Raw genomic sequence first — 15,586 nt, forward strand, 5'->3', positions numbered from 1 at the left:
CACACACACACACACCCCGCCATGCCGTCGTCGCTTGCAGGATGCGAGGGCAAATCTGTGCTCCCCCCTGCGAGGGGCTCTGCCCTGCCCCGCGGCCGTCCTCGCTCCCCTTCTCGGCCGGGCCCGCTGGGACCAGCCTCCCTCCGCGCTGCGTTCACCTGGGAGCCGGTACAGCCCAGCCAGCTCCACGGTATCCACAGCATTCACGCTGCTCCAGGGCATCCATGCTGCAGCACCATCTGTCCCAAACAGCCCCCCACCATGTCCTGCAGGCTGGGTGCAGGCTGCATTTTGGTGCCACAGAACTTGTTTTCCCTACTCTGGTCTATTAGATGTGCTCCATCCAAAATCACCTGAGAGCTGCCTCTTCCAAAGCMTTATTTTAATGGCTGTGCTCAGTTGGAGCCCATCCTCTCCCATATAGCTCCTTGCTTGCATTAGTGACTCCCAATAACTTTCATCCAAGGAAAAGCCTTGTTCAGTTCTGCTACTCAGCCATATATAAAGGTTATGTGGCTGCGGCTCTTTCAGAAAACAGAAAAGCAAGGACTCTACTAATCATTTTTACCATTCAAATAAAACCACTTTTATAACCAAATAAAGAAAAAACACTGCTTGGCAAAGAAGCTTAGATTAAGTTAGGTGAATGAACGTACTGGACATGCTCTGAATTTGTTCCTGAAAAAAATACCCTAAGTACGGGTGAATTCACCAATCATCTTGTGCAATTCAGCTTGCTGTGTATGCGTGTGTGCGTGGGAAAAAGAAAGCAGAGGAAGCAGTGAAGAGTTCTTGTAGACTGTCCAGGGCAATACTTCTCCAGGAATTTTTTTTTTTCCTTCCCAGAATATTTAGCACTTTGAACAATCTATTTTTTTTCCAGATGCACAGAAAGAAAACAGGCTTTTCAGATRTACTTCTATAATAGCTAAGAATAACAGTTAACTAACTAGGACAGCATGTTTATATCCAGGACAGAAGAAAACTCCAGCAGAAGCAGGGTCATCACTCAAACTTCCCTTTAAGTGGCTGGTGGAATTTTAGCAGCTGGCTGCCCAGAGCTTTCCCCAGCATGGGAGACCATTTGTTAGGGTGTATTGGTATTCATTACCACCAAAGTTTTCAGGCTTCGGAACATAAAGCTAGAATCCAACCTATATGCATAGGCATATAAATAGAAGCAACCTGACATCCAGAGGCAATGAAATACTGAAGCCAGTGAGTGCCCAGCATCTCTGGAAACAAAGTTGCTTTTCCTTAGTTCCCTAAAGGTCGAACTGGGACTTTTTGTTGATATAAATTAAATGCTGACAGTTAACGGGGGGGAGGGGGGTAGGGGGACTGTAAAATCAACAAAAGCAAACACTAGTTTAAAAGATTTAAAGGTTAAAAGTGCCTTACAGTGGAATCCAGATTTGAAATCTTAAATTATTCCACCAAACAAAATCTAGAACTGGAATGAGCAACTAAGGGGACTAACTACTCTTTGGGGCAAATACTGAGTGGAGTGGGAGCCTAATAATACTGGCCTAATACCAAATACTCTACTGAGTGGGAGTGCCTTTATGCCAGGCAGCATAAAGGGCTTTCGTTAGTATTGCTGTTGTGTTACCTACAAACCCAAAGTGCCCAGAAACGCAACTAGGCCTTGAAAGATTGTTCCTCCAAACAGGGCGCCCACATCTCATCTCCAGCATAGACCAGAGTCAGTTGTGGCCTTTTCCACCAACACCTTTTAACCTTCTTCCCTTTCCTCCTTCCCTTCTCCTTCATCACTTACCAGCAAGGGCAGCACGAGCTTCTACTTTCTCGCCATGCTGCTCTTGATAGGTTTCTTGGGGTGATTTCTCCATGTCAGGGATAGCACACTGAGAAACCACAATGCTTAACTGCACCAAAAAGCTTTGAAAGAATGGTTARAGCGTGGTGCTAATAATGCCCAGGTTGAGGGTTCAATCATCATATGGGCCACTTGTTTGAGGGTTTGACTAGATGATCTCCAGAGGTCCCTTCCAAACTTCCCAGTTCTATGAAACTCCAGTCCTGAGAAATTCAGGACTCATTCTGCCTTCATTCTCCTTAGCTGGGCATGAACACCGACAATTAGCTTTCACCTTGCAGGATAGCCTAGAGTTTGCAACAGGGAAAATCCTATTTATTTTCTCACTTCTTTTCTTATGCACTTATCAAAATTCTATGATTTGCCAAGGATCTTTTATAGAGGTTGACACTAGTARCACCTCTCAATGCTGGATAAAAAGATAGGTCAGATCTTTACTTTCTTCCCTCAAGCAAGAGWGTAAAAGAGACAAAGTAATGCTCCAGTCAGCCACAGAGGAAGACTACCTGTTCTTAACAGCACAACCCACTGAAATACAGGCACATGGTCTTTCCCTTTCAATCCGCATTATCACGTAGATCATTAGTCACTGTCACAGGCTGAATTARGGGTGTTACCTGTTTCTAGAATCCCTGACCAACTATTAAGAAACTGTCACCAAAATGTAAGAATTCAGAGAGTAGGAAAATGCGCATCCAGAACTGTTGTATATTATGTCTTAAGTCTGTAACACATGCATCCATGTACATGGTGATGGGCTGGGGGGGAGTGGGAAGGAGAAGARAAGAGAATCAAGTGAAGGGATGGTTTATTCCAGAACTTCTCTGCCACTTCCAAAAATAGCAAGTCTAATAAGAAGTATTCTCTGCTCCTGCAAACCTTGATTCTTTCTCTGCATAAAGTAGCCATGTGATCATTTCTGAAATTTAAAGCTAAATTGCTTCCCCAAAAAGCATATTTGAGTTACAGAATCACATGGGTAGTTTAAGCGCTTCGGTTATTTGACTATTTACTCATATTTGATATACAAGTTTCATGCCAGCTGTATAAAAAGATTGTTAACAAATGACTGTTAAGACTACAGAGACCTTGGAACTAATTATGTGCAATGCTCACAAAACTTGCTCTGCTAACTGAGCAGAGCTCATTACTCCTCAAATAAGAAAGTTTAGCCTCCACTGAGTAAAACCTAAGTCAGAGTATACAAGGAGTCAGGGTATACAAGGCAGCATACACATTTAAACTGTTATGCTTCAAAGTGTTAAGCACTGATTGATCTGGTATTATYTGAAGATGGCAACAGCTCAAAGGCAGAGAGAACCAGCAAAAGTTTTAAGTTTAAAGCTTAAACATGGAATTCTGAAGAGTTTTAACTTTACCTCAACTGATTAAAGTACAAGAATGCAGTAAATACAATTTAAAAGTTAAGTTACCATATGGTCATAGCTAAAGGTGAAATTCAAAAGCAGCATGTGTAGATAGTTTCTTGCTGTCTGAACAAATCATTTTACATTTAAACTAAGCCATTTGGTAACCAATACTACTGATTTCTGCTTGTAGTCAGTTACTGAATGGTTTTGCAATTCATTTCAATAGCCCTAGGATGAAACTCTGTATCTGCAATACATGTAATCTTTGCTTGATAGATAGATTATGTTCATATGGTTAAAAGCAAAAAACCCCTAAAGAATAAGCCAGCCACCATGTCCTGCCAAGTATTAAAGGAAATTGCCATTTTAAATGAAGGAATGTTGCAGACCCTGGAACCGAGTTTGGTGTTTTTACCCAGTGTGCCTTCTGTGTTGGAAGAGCTATTGAGAGACAGCAATCCGTGTGGTCTAAGGTCCCTCCGAGCCATTCAGTGCAGGCATCATTTGGTCTAGCCAAATAGGTTTTTGGACTTTGGAATTACCAGGAGCCTTGCAATAGAGGCTGAAATGAAACTCTTTACTGGATGAGACTAGAGAAATCCTAATTATGATTCTTTTCTCTTTTTACCAAACCAATTTATTTCTGAATCTGCTTAGGCTACAGAAAGTTTATCCTCAGCAAAATCTTTCTGAAGCCCAGAGAAAGTTCTTTCATTTTTGCTTGCTCTTTAAGTGGTGGCCAAGAGCCTAAAGCACTACAGGCATAAGAGAAAACCTTTTTGCCCTTAGTATCCCTGTAACTTTTTTCTGGTCCTGTGATCCTTCGGAGACAGAGAAATACAGAACCCCCAGGATGACCCTTCATTTTCAATAGGGATGTAGTATTTCAAGTTCAACTCATGACAGCATAGTAAATCTCCTTCCTGTGGCAGTCACAAATACAAATCCTGAAAATTCAGATCCCTCAGTTTTTACAAACTATTATCAACAAGAAGGTACCACATGATACAAACTGCTTGGTGGATCCCTGTGGATGCACATTACCCATCACTGACACATATGGTAAGCAACATAGAAGCCTCCGTGACCCATTTTTAGAACCATTTATCACCTGTTTCATATGCTTGTATAAAGTGAGAGGTTTCAAGCTGAGAAAAGCTTGCCATAGTTGTTACTGGATTAGAGGGAATCTCTTTTTCAGCTCATATTACAAATGTATTTTCAGCTTTTGAGGACACCCAGTTCAGGCTTCAGTCTATGGCCATGGTTGTACAGGCCATGATGAATAGAACAACTATAAGTAACAGAGGGGAGAGGTGTGGAGCAAATTGGTACAAAGTGACTTGGATTTGTTATTTGCAGTTTAAAGGTCAGGGGCAATGCAAAGGTGGTAAAAATTCCCAGTGATGAGAATAATGGAATTCTTCACATACAAAATAAACGTAGAATGTAGCATAGCCTACTGAAATAATCCACTCTGGTGGATTCAGTCATCAGCTGATGAGATTATTATGCTCCCTAAGCATTTGTGTTTATTTGATTTGGGTGAGTGAAGAATCATGAAGAAAAGGGGAGTGGGGGAGATAAAGCATTTTTCTTATTGAGCATGGATCTGAACTCTTTTTTCTCTAAAAACATTGCAGAAATTTTCCAAAGCCAAAGTGAGTTCTCAGTTGTGCTTCTGTCTGAAAGAGCTTTTCAATAGCATAAGAGCAAGGGAAAAACCCAGTGTAGTGTCTGAGCCATAAGAGTTGTCACTTACATCATTCATCTATTTAATGTTGATTAGGTAAGCTGAATTTTTATGGGCTTCATGGAAATCAGATAATGGCTGAGAACCACAAAAATGAAAAAGGGAAAAACTCAACTCAAAATAGTCTCATTTTCTTGGCTGAAGGAATCAGGGACTCTTAGATGGCCCAACATTTTTTTTTTCACTTTTAATACATAGCCCTGGACTGCATTTTTACTCTGCCTTCATTGTTGTTTCTGAGTACATGCAGGCCCCAATGGATGTGATGCTATTTAATGTGGAGATCTTGATGGAGAGAAGTTGTCTTAAAAGGACAGGTTTCTTGTGAAATTAACATTAGTAAATCGGACGCCAGTAGGAGGTGTCTCAAAAGTACAAGTGCTACYCAAGTCAGAATTGCTTACTCAGAATTGCTAGGGTTTTATTAGGCACCTATCTGTCATGTTTGATTTCAGAAACCATATGCTTCCTCGAAGACTGTGCAAGGACACATAAAAATTGCACCATGGCTTTAAAGCTGGATGTTGAACTTGCTAAGGGTGTTGGAGTCAAATGTAGCATAAGAAAGATTTGGTACAGACACAGCACTCTGGTCGATATTTAAAGTTGGAATTCGCATTGTGCRGAGGTTTTGGATTCTGAAGAAGAGTCTGATTTCAGTGAGAGAAAGTAGGCATTTTTATTTGAGGATCAATCTGGATCAGTTTAATTTTACTCTGTACTCAGACTTCAGAATTGGCTGTACGTTCCTCAATGTAACCATCTCTTGGAAGCTTTTATATTGAAATAAGAAGAGAAGTTAAAGAACCCTGGTTTGTTTCTTACTCATATTCAGTTGGTTTTGCTTTGTGGGCATCTCTAAGCTGGAACTCAGTAACAGCTCTCTCCTAAAAGTGGCTGATTTATTCATAAGATCTTCTACCATCTCTAGTTTCTATTGAACTGGAATCTCAGCAAATTGTCTGATAAAATCAGATAATCAGATAAAATCAGAAAATCTCTACATTTATGCTCTGATTACCAAGCAAGCCCAATTTCATCACAGTAAAGTAGAAGCCAATAGTTACAATTATCTTTCCTGTCTTTCTTCAATTTTTTAATGTTTGGATTTAAGATGTAAAAATTATGAATGAATAAATCTGCATCAAGTTCAGTCAAGACTGTTCTCTGCATAATAGTGTTATTCATATCTCTATGATTAGCAACAGCTGGAAAAAATTTCAGGAAAAATATTAAAATCTATAGCATAGAATAAGCCATATGGAGTCACTGTAATTTGAGGAAGGTGAAAGTTTCCATAAAAGCTACTGAGAAAGGAATATGGCATATTCCTTTAAAGATGACTTTTGGGGATTTTAATTCTGCAAGCAAATACAGTTTTATTTTACTGTGCTCAGCTTTCCAGTGATGATATTGAACAAACACTCCAGATCAAACAACACATCAATCAGCCACTCTGGACACTGCCTCTTCTTAAACCAATGTGCACAAAGCAGCTCTAGCTGTGTTTAAGCAAAGTTTTCAGGTACAATTAAAACAACCCAGTCCACTACCTGGGAAGGTATTATGCAGGCCTGCTTTTCACCTGMAACATCACCATGTGCTGGCTTGTTGTTTTCACAAAATGATTGAAATTCGAAAGCAGCCAATAGATCAGTCAAAATCAAAGCAATAAAGCTTCCTGTACGGCTTCTCAAATGAAATAAATAATGTGCATCAGAACCCTAACCCATACCATGGGATATAGCTGTTTGTGGAATTGGTCTGTTCATTGGTCTGAGAAGGAAATCACAGCACGTAAGAAATCAAATTTTGTTGAAAGACTCCAGTTCAGTGTCAGATTCAGAAGGCAGTATCATGGGAAAGGTGAGAAGAGGAAAGAGGCAGCTAGGAATTATTGGAGTACCTTTCCAAGATCCTTTTTCTCTCTCCATTGTTTCCATAGATCATTCATTGGAATGAACTGGAGGTAGGAGAAGTTGGATCTTCTTTATAGTCCAGTGATCTGCGCTCTTCAGCACTTAYCTGCACTCCTGTGAGTCTGTGGGATTTTCAATAGAAATATTAATAGAAATATTAATTCTGAATGGAGAATGAATGTGATTACCTTGGTGTGGAAACAGAAGGAGGAAAGGTAGAAGAAGCACTATGAGAATGGCAGGTGCTGATAGCACCTAGATCAGTAGGTTACAACAAGATTCCAGCACATCTGTGTGCAGTTTACCAGGACCACCTCAAACAAAAGGCAAACTACATATAGAGTGAGACAGAGAAYGGACTAGAGACTGAATCCCACTAACAAATGATGGAAGGAAGACAAAGGAAAGCATTAGTGCCGTAAATCACCCAGATTAGGAGATGAAAGTGAATCCTTTTCCAGGTGTGGAACAGGATGCAGAAACAAGAGATCGCAGCCCCTGTCAGCACTTGAAGGCTCCAAAACGTGCATTCAAAACCAGCACTCCCTTGCCAAACTAASACAAAACCAAGAGACCTGATGGAGATCCATAGGCTGTGTTCTTTTTCCTCTGCGTGACTAAAGCCAATCTGGGCCAGACCACCTCAATTTATGTGTCTCCATGCTTGGGAGCACGAGGGTGAGAGTAAAACCTGTTTCAAAACAAAATCACTTTCCTCTCCAATACAGGCTCACATGGAGATTTCCTACATCCTTACTACAACATTACAAAATGAATTACTATGCTCCACTGGCAATATTAGAGTTATGAACCATGTTTACTAGTAATATATACTTTGTCCACATGAATTCAAATCCTTTGGCTTACCTGAAAAGCTCTGGAAAGATATACACGTGCTTTTTCTCTTCTGTTCCCTGAAACAAGTATACATATAGAAGTCTGGATTTTCAGCTCCTCCTGCTAATAGGAACCACAGGGCTGTCCTGTTTCAGAGCCTGGCAACAGTCTATCTCCAAGAAGATGAGCCTGTCACGCTTTCTCATGTCCACCCATGCTCCATCCACGCACTGCAGCTGACCTCTCCTCCTGCCTGATTCTACTCCAGCTTTCTTTTCAGTCAATGGGATTTTGTAACCTTTGAATTTCTATCGTTAAGCAAATTCAAACCCTTATTACTGAGATTTGCCTAGCCTGGAGTTCACAAAACTCTTCCATGGCTTCCACCCAAAGCTAAAAGTCATCCACAATTCAGCTAAAACACTCCTAGAGTCCCTACAACAGGAATCTAGAATTTTTCTGGGTGGTGTTTTGGGACTGGAATACATAGACTAGAAGTAGACTTGTAGATCAAAACTAGTCATGGTTGAGCAAATCTAGTAAGCCCACTGTCACTGACTGCTTGCTCAGCAACATCTCTAAGCACTGTTCTCTGTCATCTCTGGCAGACCAAAAATTTCATTCCAGCCTGTTTAATGATGACCTGCATTCACTTGTTTGTGCTATTTCATTTTCCGTTTTGTTCAGAGCAGTGAAAAATAGCAGAGTATGAAGCTCTTCATGTGAGGGAAACCTCAGCAATGGAATCCAGCCCAAGGATGTTACACTTTCCCTTTTCCTCCATCTCAGGAATATCACAGCAGACCTACGGCTTGGTCTTAGGCTCATCTGATCTAACTGCCACTTCCTAAGTATTTCTTCTTAGTTCTTCCTATAGGCTCTCTAGAGGCTGTCAGAGATGCTCTGTGGCCAAACATACCTTAATAGACCTTATTACAGAGTTCATTTCACAGCTCTGCTCCTCATGCACAAGACAATGGATTTTTTTTTCTGTAGATCAGAGGCCATGTGTGCTGAGACAGAGCTTTCCTGGAAGCTGCTTGGAGAATAATGAGCGATCCTCCACAAGACCCAAAGATTTTCATGAACCTCTTCTTCTTCATGCAAAAGCCCAACTTTCTGCAGTACAAATTAAAAAATAATAATAATAACAAAAAATTACTCTATCAAATTGCAACACCTCCGTACTCTTAACTCTCTTGGAAAAAAGATGGAGAGAAAAATATTAATTACGTGGGAGGCAGCATCACTTGTACCACTACTGCTTGAATAGACCAAGGATAAAAATGATAAAAGAATGTAAAAACATACTGAGCTTACTCTGAAAAGTTTTGTAAAGAGGAACCTAAAGGAAAATTCAGGCACAACCCAGCTTTAAACGAGTCTCTCAGAGTCTCACACTTTGTAATCTGGGCTTGCAGCTATCTCTGTATTTACAAAGTTTGGCAGTTGTGAAGACCAGATAAATCATGAAGACTAGGGTTAGTCTTCTTGGCATGAGGCTGACATCTGCCACAGGAAATTAATCCATTCTAAGCTGCAGTGAGCTGAGCTGCTGAGTTTGTATTCGTGTCACTGAGACCATTTAAACTCACGACTGGTCTATAAACTATCACTAGTCAGACTTGACAGTAAGTTACACCTTGGTGAAAAGAATAGCCTATGGATCATGATCCCGTAAATAAAGATTTATAAAAATGATATTAAATGAGCCATTTTTCCTAAATCCACATTCCAAGGTATTCTGGGGAGATAGATAAAGCAATAGTGGGGGATTTTTTTTGAGAAAGGGGATTAGAAGGTCCCAGGGCACTTTGTCACTGAAATAACCACATCTGTCAGCTAAATTGGCAGAGCTATTATATTCGTTACTAGAAAGAGTTCCTCAGATGCTGAGGTCTTGGATACCTTCCAAAAGATTTGCTCTCTGGACAGTTGAAGTGAAATCGAATTAGGAAAAAAAATAGTTCGCAGTCACAGTTAGGATTTAATTCTTCTGAACATCACGTGGTCTGAAATGTTGATGTGAAAAGAATGGCTCGTATGGAGTGACATGACAGGAATCACATTTTAATTTCCTTTGTAAAATTTTGCAAGCCTCTCTCTTTCCAGAGGTCACCTCACTCTTGCTGCTTTTTGGGGGGTCCACGCATCATCCCTATGAAAGGAAGATATCCCAAGGGAGTTCCTTTCTTTTTCTTTTGCAAGATGCAGTCAGAGAATCTCTTTAAATTTTTTAATTTGTTTAACTGGCTTCTAACTTTTCAGACTCCTGTCATGCCATAAAATTAACTGATGAATGACAGGGCTAGGTTTGTCCAGGCTGTAACATGAGCTCCCAAAGCTGGAAACAATAAAATGCAATTTTCTAAGAAATGAGATTTTATAAAAGACATACTAGCCCTGGCTTCACTGCACCTTTTAATTTTGTTAGCTGCAGTCCAGCAACTTACCACTGTATTTTGTTACAGTTTTTATCATTACAAGCCCTCTGCTCTCATAGGTAGGAAAGGATTTTCTAGATCGCTCAAGGTCACTTAAGAAGAGAGCTGCTGAGCCCAGTGCTGGAGACTTGCTCTGCATGTTTGTGAGCCAATGTACAAGCCACATAATGACACGGCCAAGGTTCATGCAGAACAGTTTATAAGAGACAAGAACCTCAAGACAAGAACTTTTTTACTTGTACTGCAGAATCAAAAGGGAGCYTCTCCCACCATACACTAACCTTCCTGGCCAGGAGTTGCTGTGTGCTGCAAATCCTCTTTATCTTCTAGCAGTGCATTTCTAAAAGACTGCAGATATTGAAAAGAACAGAACACAACTATCATTAGAATCTGGCTTCCAGCTATTACTGTCACATGCTAGTTTTAGAAACTAAATGAAGAGATGTTAATGTAACATTTTAGCTCGCTATCATTAACACAGTTAGGTTGCCCTGGAAGAAAAGCTTCCTCACAACTCCTAATAGTGTTTTTTTGGTTTTCTAAGTAGAACTGTTCAGATTTGACCTCCTGCTGCAGAACATCTTCCTTAACTTCCAGGCAGAGACAACAGTAAATATTTTCACTTTTTCAGGTTGTCTGAAAGGAATCATCTAATCAGACCTGGAACATTTTAATTCAAATGAATTGGTCAATCCAGCCAAAAGTGTCACTGAGGAACTGCAATAGCAATTCTCAAACTTTTTGGATCACTCTGCCACCTTACCAGCCCAGTCTCTCAGCTGTGCCAGCCAGGCCTCACTTTGCCTCATCAGCTGCACAGATGCTGAACTATTGCCAGGTTTTGAGAGGCGTCTCAAAATACCCAGGCTCAGGCTTGTTCATCRAAGCCTATTCTCACACATGTGCTCAGTAAAAGACTCTCTGCCCCAATCTGGGCAGGGAGGATGAGGCAAAGAATGAAAGCACTAGCTTCAYCACCAAATAAACCTGAAGCAACAGAAGTACAGGAAGGCTAAGAGATCTGCCCAAGGATACAAAGGAAATCTGATGGGAAATACATGTAGGAGCTGAAAAGAGATCTTCTAATTACTCAGCCAGCTTCYGAGTGTACACAATTGATTGGGAAATGGAAAGAACTGCATAGAGCATGAAGGCTCCCTGTTCTGGATTTCACTGGCTGTTGGGTTCCTGTACACGCTGGGATGAKGAGGAGGAGAGTGGGTATCAGCATACAGGTGCCTCTGGGAATAGCTGTTGTTACAGCCTTTTACAGAGACACTTTATTTCTCTGCTYTAACTGAGCACTATGACAGTGCACCAGAAAGGCTGGAACAAGGCTTGCCCCAGTCTTTCTGAAATTTTCCAGTCTTTGYACTCCGAGATTTTGAGATAGGATTGTGACATCTGCTTAAGAGGCAAAATCCTGTGCTCTTCCACAACTGACTTTGGGACAGTTATCTATAAATCAACCCTACAGCAAATTCCCTAACTGGGAATATGATAGGATGTCACATCATAGTATCTKGCAGCAGAACTGTGCTTATATCAGAGTCTGAAAAGCAGGAATGCAAATGCCCTTACAGTGACAGYATAGGAGATTTTGTTTTGTTTTTGAATAAATGATTGATAGGATAAAGGCAACTGGTGGAACAGGTCAAACACAGCTAATGAAAAAAGTAGACCCAGTCGTCATCCTGTTATATCACTTGCTAATAGAGTAGTGTTTAGCAATCACTTGTATGTTGTAAGGCTTAAGGTTATCAGCAGAGTGACTGCAGAAAGCTGTTTAGAATTCATCCAGCATCTGTGACTATAACCCAGCAATTTAGACAAAAACATGTACTCTGCATAGGTGCATGACACAGACTATTACTATTATTAATACAGTAATATAGTATTATTAATACAGTAATATAGTATTATTAGTATTATTAATATAGTAATAGTCATAATAAATCACTATTGAATGTGTTTGCTACTCAGAGGGGAACTTAATTATAATTTCCAAGCTGGCAGCATTTGATTTACTTTTTGTTATCTCTGAAACTGCATAATTAGTTCCCAAGCTACAACTGCAAAATCTCTTACTTGTTGAGGGGAAGGAGATGTGATGTTACAGCTGCAGCCATTGCTCTGTCTGCAAGATAGTCTTCCCTCAAGAATATTAATTTTTTTTAACATAAAAATGAAAAACGAGTAAAATTGTTTTGTATAAAAGAGAGAGGAATGCTTGGAATGCACCTCCTAGGGATTCTGCCTTCACATTGGTGAAATGTCTTTAGTAAAAGGAGCTCTCTAGTGTTCATTCGTAATACTGCAGTTCAGGAATATGGAGCTGTGAGTACAAAACCTAATAAAATAAATATGCAAAGCAAAAWTAAGGCCTAGATATCAGTACTAACATACAATGTGCAAAGTGCTATTTAAATCTCATTATAATTTGAACACTATACACAAAAGTTATGAAGTGCAGAGGCAGGCATCCCATTCATTTCTCAATCTGTTTTTAAAGGAACTTTTGTTGCATTTATGAAGTAGCTCTTGCTTGGTTTGTGGGGTGAGAATGTGCACACACGTCTGCTAAAATCCAGGTCATGAAAAAAGATTTAAAAATTACACTGTGTTCATCTCCAAGGCAGCAAAAGAACCTGTCATTTGGGGATCTGAGGTCACATATACACAATGGTCTGAGGGAGTATATTTGGTACAAGCAAATGCGTAATTGCAGCTGCTGGCATTTAATGGATATACCTGATCAGGCGAAATTGTCTCATGCCAGTAAAAGCAAGCCCCCAGTCACTAATCCTAAAAAGCAAATCATAAAAAGGATGTGTGGATAGTACTGTACAAAGGCAGRCAGATCTTCTGTCTTCCTAAAAGGAAGACCTTAACATTTTAATTAGCAGTTGTTATGCAGTTTTGAGCAGTGCTGGAATAACAATATATTGCTTCCAACTGCTTTTAATGCTGGCATTTTGTTTTTTCAACAGGTTAGTGATGAACTCTCTAACGTTGATAAAAATGAACTRAAAATCTGTTTGGTTATCACTGGAGATCACAGATGGAGAATAATGACTTTACAAATTGGTGAGCTGAGATTATCTGCAAATATTATGAGAGAAACTGGGAGCTTTTATAAAATACACCATCATTTTTAATGTCATTTTGCTATTATGGTGCATCCCTTGTGGATGCTGTAGTTTAATATTGCAAGTATGAAAAATGATGCCATAGAYGAAGCCTTGCCACTACAAAGCACCCCCTTGTGTTTCCCATGCTCTGCTTCCCACAGCAAGACTTATTCTAGAGTAGAAAATAAATTAAGATGGAATAATTAACTAAATGTGTTTCAAAGGCAAGAAATCCCACGCACAGCTAAGTTCCTCACCTTTAATCACTGCAAACAATACGGTGGTGGATTTCCTGGAAGATACCATGAGCCAGAGGTTTAAACCTTTTGCCTTTCGATGTGTTCTCAGCAGTTTTCTCTCCTCCCATGACTGATCTTCATTTTTCTGAGCTCAGATTACTGAAAAGCTGTAGTTTTGGTAGCAGAAAAATAATTACAAGAATATAAGCCACAAAAAGCAAAGAATCCTGCAAGACATAGTCAGTCATGATAATAACAGTTTTCCCTTCAGTCAGCACCRCAGCTGAGTGCTAAAGTGATCACACTTGATAGATGCAAAACTTATTCAGGTGTGCTATTATGTTTGAACACTATATGGATTGTTTGAGATATAAGAAGCACATTTCCCCTTTATTTTTGCAAACCTCCAGGCACTGTGGCAATGGCTTGACCATTCCTGTGGCTTTTTTCAGAATAATATAGTCTGTTGATATTTTCAGACCAGAAACCTAAAGCAAAGTGTTGTCTCTTGCCTCCTCAGAATACTCTCTTGCCTCCTCAGAATGTCTCCTCAGAAAATTCCTCCCATGCTTAATCTCAAACTGTACATCCCTTTTTCATTGAGATTCAAGTCAGAAAAGATGATAAAGAACTTTTGAACTCCTGAAAAATACAGGCTGAAGAATTTCATCACAGAAAAGCCCATRACTAACCTGAGTTTGGTTCACAGTGTTGGGTCCTTATAATTCACAGAGCCCTGGGAGATCTCTGCTGATGTCAATGGAAAGGTTGCTGTTGAACACAAGAGAGCTGGAGCAGGCCCGTGGAAGAGAGGGCAGGTCAGAGTCCCACAGCCATTTCTCAGGTGGAACCTGGTATTTTACATTGCATCATCTTCAAAAATGATAAATCAGAAGACCTGTAAACTGTGTTCTAACAAGAATAAAGACATAAGTCAGGGCAGCATAGAAAGCACATGGTTTCATGCTTCATTTCCAATGTTAAACATAGAAGAGKCACACAGAAGCATCTGCTGAGTGAGTCTGGATCAGCTTGTGAGTGTCTGAATGCCAAAAGCAACCCAGAATCACACGTGAAACCAGGCAAATCTCAGTGACACCAGGTCAATTGCATATTTACATCCCAAACTGATAACAAATGCTGAATTAGTGGCAAGTGTATCTGACAAGGAAAAAAAGCAGAAGTTTTGTCTGCCCTTTGCAATGTGAGATTTCTAAATATCAGACAGCTGGGAGAAGTATTTACTAAACCTTTGGGATTTTCATTTCTCTTTTTCTAGCTCTGCACTTACAAAAAAGAAAGGTCAGATTAGATGGAGATTTGCAAGTGGGGAACAAGACTGCTGTTCTGTGAATAGTTTCAATCCAGTGAGGTARGCCTTTATTTAATGAAAAATTTAACACTCTGAGGTGCCCACAGCATCTACCTGAGTTGGCTGAATTACAATCCAAGGGTTACAACAAAATCAGTGAAAACTCCAGAGGAAAAAAAAAAATCAGACTTTTTGTAATGCTACTGACTACATAGAAGAAATGCCTTAACTTGGTTCACATGAAGGGCACTAAGAAAAATAATTGTTTGGACTACTGAAATAATGAAAAGTGTTCACCCTGCTCTCAGCTCAGCTGTAGGACTTTATTACTCAGTGGGTGCACTATTTAACTCTCTGTTGGCTATCTGATGAAAGAAAACACACGGTAAGTCTGGTATTGCTTCTGATCTGCCATAGTCTGAACAGGTCAGCCAAACCTGGCAAAAGTGATGTCTAATAAGTAGACACCCACTCTATAGCACCTGCCACCACCTGCATAAGCACCACCAAAGTCTATGCAGGGCCTCAAATCTGATGGGAATTGCCGCAAGTATCAGCACAAGGCACAGTAACACTAGAGCAGGCAGGATGACAGCTATTGCTGCTGTTTCAGAGGCTTCTGGACAYGGGCTGAACTTGCCAAATGCAACACTACAAACATCTAAACCCCATTTTTCAGAAAGGCACAAGCCACATGGGAGGGTGTCAAGGGGATGGGGACAAACTCTTTTCAGTTGCCCC

General features: G+C 40.2%; 1 protein-coding gene and 1 long non-coding RNA gene across 2 annotated transcripts in view; both read right to left on the minus strand.

The window, feature by feature from the left end:
- The window catches only part of TMTC1 (transmembrane O-mannosyltransferase targeting cadherins 1), a 154,090-nt gene extending 152,237 nt beyond the window's left edge, over window positions 1–1,853 (minus strand). Inside the window, exon 1 of the mRNA XM_085324129.1 lies at window positions 1,781–1,853. Within this exon, the coding sequence (XP_085180255.1) occupies window positions 1,781–1,853 (73 nt within the window). The remainder of the gene's footprint in view (window positions 1–1,780) is intronic.
- An 11,698-nt stretch (window positions 1,854–13,551) lies between these two features.
- Window positions 13,552–15,586, minus strand: part of LOC146584834 (uncharacterized) — a 9,774-nt gene continuing 7,739 nt past the window's right edge. The window contains exons 2-3 of the long non-coding RNA XR_014898136.1: window positions 14,226–14,384; window positions 13,552–13,700 (exon numbers count right to left, since the gene is read on the minus strand). This is a non-coding gene — a long non-coding RNA (uncharacterized LOC146584834). The remainder of the gene's footprint in view (window positions 13,701–14,225; window positions 14,385–15,586) is intronic.

Source organism: Rhea americana, unplaced genomic scaffold (assembly GCF_003343005.1).
Source record: "Rhea americana isolate MKP2758 unplaced genomic scaffold, rheAme1 scaffold_9, whole genome shotgun sequence".
NCBI classification, from domain to species: Eukaryota; Metazoa; Chordata; class Aves; order Rheiformes; family Rheidae; genus Rhea; species Rhea americana.